This window comes from Lampris incognitus, chromosome 11, assembly GCF_029633865.1.
Source record: "Lampris incognitus isolate fLamInc1 chromosome 11, fLamInc1.hap2, whole genome shotgun sequence".
NCBI classification, from domain to species: domain Eukaryota; kingdom Metazoa; phylum Chordata; class Actinopteri; order Lampriformes; family Lampridae; genus Lampris; species Lampris incognitus.
In genome coordinates, this window is record NC_079221.1 from 34,366,914 (window position 1) to 34,371,798 (window position 4,885).

At 46.3% G+C, this 4,885-nt stretch overlaps 1 protein-coding gene across 1 annotated transcript; it reads right to left on the bottom strand.

Annotated features, from left to right (window-relative positions):
- Window positions 1-3,701: 3,701 nt before the first annotated feature.
- Window positions 3,702-4,535, bottom strand: olig2 (oligodendrocyte lineage transcription factor 2). The gene has a single exon (XM_056290117.1). The coding sequence runs from the start codon at window positions 4,530-4,532 to the stop codon at window positions 3,702-3,704; it is 831 nt and encodes a 276-aa protein (XP_056146092.1). The 5' UTR covers window positions 4,533-4,535.
- Between the last annotated feature and the right edge of the window lie 350 nt (window positions 4,536-4,885).

Here is a 4,885-nt window from a genome sequence, read left to right on the forward strand (position 1 = left end):
ACATCTAATTGGTTTTGTGATTTGAAATTAGAGACGGAGCACATCACTCAGGATGGAGATGCTCGTGAAAACAAGCGCTGCCTTTCTTTCTAGATGAGTTATGATTACTGGACACAAAATTGCTAATTGTTAAATGAAAACTTAGACGGAAGGACATTTTGAAAACAAACAGTATAACTTGTTTAAGAAAAAAACTTTCTCTTGTGTGAGGTTGCTGCCATTTACCCCTTTGGCCAAACCTCACTTGCCAAATTTGTGAAATGTAGTTGCTGTTCGTGTTGAAGTTTTGAGCAATGTTTGAAAAAGACAGTTTTAAGTCTGACTTCCTCGTTTGCTCATATGAACATGAACCAAATACACCCCATGTCTGAGATGCTGAGTTTATACTCCGAGATTCACATTACTTCTTGGTGTAATGAATGTGAATTTCCTAACTTTCAATTTCTCTGTTAACACAAAGACGGACCTACTTTGCCCATATACCCACCGCGGGTTAAAAGGGTTTTTTTTCTATCTGAGGGGCAATTATTGTGGTATTATTTTGTGACGTGATAAGAAAACACCAGCGCATCAGACTGTTTTCCAGGGTTTCCACCTTGCAAAAAGTCATTTTTGAAATGATTTTCAACATGTTTTGAAGAGTATTGTATTTCTACCTATACATTTCAAACAAACGATTAACTGTTATGCATCCTCGTGTGAACAAATGGGTAATTTGACACACTGGGCTGAAAATGTCTCTCATGTCAAGTCAATTTCATTCGTATAGCCCAATATCACACATTGCAAATTTGCCTCAGTGGGCTTTACAGCAGCAACACAACATCCTGTCCTGAGACCCTCCCATCAGATAAGGAACAACTCCCTAAAAAACTTTACCTTGGAGGGGTTATGCTTTCACTGTATTAGGATCAAGGATTCCTCCCTTAATGTATACAAAATAAAACAAAAGCTCACCCAGATGGAGCATACCCCCCCCCGCGACATCTTGGCTATATATGTGTGTGTGCGTGCGCGCGCGCGCGTGCATTCGTGTGTGTTAGTGCATGTTAAAGATAGATAGATAGATATAGATAGATAGATAGATAGATAGATAGATAGATAGATAGATAGATAGATAGATAGATAGATAGATAGATAGATAGATAGATAGATAGATAGATAGATAGATAGATAGATAGATAGATAGATAGATAGATAGATAGATAGATAGATAGATAGAGCTAGAGAGACGGTGGATTTGAGAAAACGACATGAATGAATGTAAATTAAGTGAATGGCATTACTGAGCTCTGTCGAACTGACACGCCGCAAAGTTTTTTCCTGTTCCAACTTGTCCTCCTTCTTCTGCCTCTCTTACCCTGAAACGTCCTACAGACCTTGAAGGACTTTTTGCATATTCTCATTTGCGTCATTTGAATAATGCAATTGTTATAAAGAGACGAATAAACAAATGCGTGCATGAATATTCAGAAGTCACTTTTTAGTCCATATCGTTCCAGCTTCCAAAGCCTTTCGGAAACATTGCAACAGCATGCACAATCTGCCATGCAGCTGCTGCCTTTCCATAATGTATACCGGGCTATATTCATTTATTCTTGCTTATTTCTGCAAACACAGCTTACTCGTATGTCTCGGGGATTGTTTGTCCGCATATTGAGCATAGCTCAAGAATCCAAATACATTTTTTTCGCCGCGTTTGTAAGTGCCCTCCTGTCATGCAGACTAAATAATATTAATACCCAAAGATTCGCATAATATCAGCCTCCTTTCTTTTCTTTTTTTTTCTTTCAGCTCGTCGAAGTGCAAAAGAAGAAGAAGAAAAAAATCCAGAATGAAGGTCCAATTGGATCCGTGCCTAAATAATTCATACAACCCTCATGGTGACAGCAAAGGTGTGTGTGTGTGTGTGTGTGTGTGTGTGTGTGTGTGTGTGTGTGTGTGTGTGTGTGTGTGTGTGTGCGCACAAAACCAAGTTCGGTGCCAAACAGCAAAAGTGACCTCTGAAGGAGGCTGAAAGTTGCATGTACATGTTTTGTTGCGGTGTGGATGTCCAGGTGAAGCACAAGCACGGCCTGGCCGGGTGGTGCATGGGGGGGGGGGTATGTAGCCTACCCAGTAACTCTGTATGGAGAAATATGACGTTTCGACCGGGATCACGCTCAACCCTACTTATCTAATTTAGCCAGCATGTTGATTTTACTGGGCTGGATTGTGTTTGTGTGTTTGATACGTCGGATGTGAACAGCCTGCAGCGCTGTAGTGTGGATGTGTGGTGCTGTCCCATATGACATGTACACAGGCTGGACGGTGACGCTTATGTGTGACTGCGTTTCCAATTCATAGTGAAAGCATATAGCTGGGGAGGGCCCCTTTTGACCAGCGCTGTGTGCCCCTTAAATAAAGGAAAACCAACGAGGCCTTCATCCGTCTGCGAGAAGCAATCCCGTGACGTCACTGCTGTAAAATCCTAGTTTTTAAATGACGTCGATAGACGCGTAACGCTGTGCTGCTCACCGGAACAATAACAAAACATGCCATCTGGAGAAGGTTTATCACTCTTGGAAAACTTTTGGGGTTTTTTGTTTTGTTTTGTTTTTTTGCGGGCACGTCAGATGAGATATTTAACTCTGATTTATAAAAGCTAAAGAAAAGAAAAAGTTTGATTTGGAGCCTGTTTTTTTACCCAGATGTGGGTCCTGAGCGGCCTGTTTCCGGCGGCCCGCCAGAGGTGCGCGCGGGCCTGGCGGGCCTGGCGGGAACGTTCAACTGGCGCTGAAAAAGGGAAAAGGCGTAACACACGTTTCTCAATCAAACGGTTTTTATTTTACATTTCAAATCCCAAACATAATCACAGAATCCTCTGAAATCCCCATCCAAAATAAGTAAATAAATATCATTTAGCAATTTTTTTTCTTTTTTTTTTATAAAAAATAAAGAAGTGGTCATTCTTTGCGTCGGGCAGTGAATGGCATGCTTGGTAAGAAAAAAAAAAAAAAACACAAAACAAAACCAAAAGAGGAGAGACCAACATGTGCACGCACATGTGGATGGTGCAGAGCAAGAGGAAGAAACACTGAAGAAGACTTGGCAGATTTAAAGCAGGTGCAACATGACAGCAAGGCAGGACGGGGAGGGGGGGGGTCATCCCAAACCCTTAACAAGAGTAATATTATAAAATATCTCGTACTATATAAACAGAATCATCCATCTACATATTTACAACTCTACATTTGTGGCTTGTTTCAAGTTGGGATTAAAAAAGAAAAAACACACACACACATCAGCTGTGGGCGCTTTTGGCTCAGAGCACGTGAAGACAAACTAACACAACCCTACAACACAGGCGGTCGCCCGTGGCTTCCATCAACGCCTTCATTTTCATTTTGCCTTATGAGAAGAAAAGAAGAAGAAATAATAACACGTCTGTTACCAGCAGATAAAAACGTTAAGTTAGTGCCAAACGGAAGCTAAAGGAGGTAAAGCCCCAAAATGGCTCCCGTGGATGCAACTTTTTCAGCAACAGATAAATAATAAAAGAAAAAAAACACACATTATGGTAGGGGTGGGGTTACACAGCAGCGTATGTAACAACCCCACAAGTTCATTTTCCTTTTCCTTGTGTGTGTGTGTGTGTGTGTGTGTATGTGTGTGTGTTTAGTTGTGTTTGCGGGGCTTGGTTTTTTCCGTCAGAGTCGGAGTCATTTGGAGTCGCCCGTCAGCCGCGGCATGCTGACGGCGCTCATGCCGGGCACGTGCGGGGGCGCAACTTGGCACATGCTGCACGGACACGGCATCCCGGCGCCGCCGACGCCCCAGTGCTGGAAGCCGCCAGGCAGGGGCCCGGCGCCGGCGGAGGGCGCTTTGAGGAGTCCGTGGTGGGGTCTGACCGAGGCGACGGCGGAGATCCCGCCGGGTGCCGACAGCGAAGCGCTGGACACCGCCGGCGGGAGGAGCGGGTGGTGCACCGCCGCCGGATGCGAGGCGTGGGAGACGGCCGGGTGGCCCGGCAGCGGACCGGTGTGCGCCATGCCCCCGCAGGGCGCCGAGTGGAAGCCGGCGTGGTGGCCGCTGCTGCCGTAGATCTCACTCACCAGCCGCTTCATCTCCTCCAGCGAGTTGCTCAGCATCAGTATGTAGTTTCGCGCCAGCAGGAGCGTGGCGATTTTGGACAGCTTCCGCACCGACGGTCCGTGCGCGTAAGGCATGACCTCCCGGAGGCCGTCCATGGCCACGTTGAGGTCGTGCATGCGTTTCCGTTCGCGGCTGTTGATCTTGAGCCGGATGGACTGCAGCTCGCTCTCCGACAGCAGCTTGCGGTCCTTCTTGGAGAGCATCTTGAGGGACAGCGTGTCGTCGTCGTTGCTGGACAGGCTGCGCAGGTCCGCCGGGATCTCCGGCGGGGAGTCGCTCTGCGTGGACGACACGGCGCCGGAGAAGCCGTGCACGGACTTCTTCATGGCCGAAATGAATATATCATCCACCTCGGGGGAGGACGGTCTGCTGGATAGGCGGCTTGTGTCGGAGTCCATGGTCCTCGTTCAGCACAGTGTCCTAAAGGAGAGACCGGTAAGTGATAGTACTGAATCGACTCTGCAATTCGAGCTTTCATTGTGCAAATATCGTTTTTGTTTGTTTGTTTGTTGTTGTTTGTTTTTTTTTGTGTTCCTGTTGCTAAAACACAAATCTAAGAAAGCACTCTGCACACAAATACAACAACGAAATCAATTCCAGACCTACCGAAAACCTTTCCAGCGCGACTGACAGAAAATGCAAACGTCCGATCCACTTGTTACTCCGGATGGCGCGGGACAGCCCATTGGGCACGGCTGGCCATGCCCACAGGTTTTTATAGGGGGCCGCAGCATCCAGGGCCATGTCAGCA

What these genes read in the sequence shown, in the direction of transcription:
- olig2 (XM_056290117.1), bottom strand. Translation starts at nt 4,532, where the DNA reads ATGGACTCCGACACAAGCCGCCTATCCAGCAGACCGTCCTCCCCCGAG.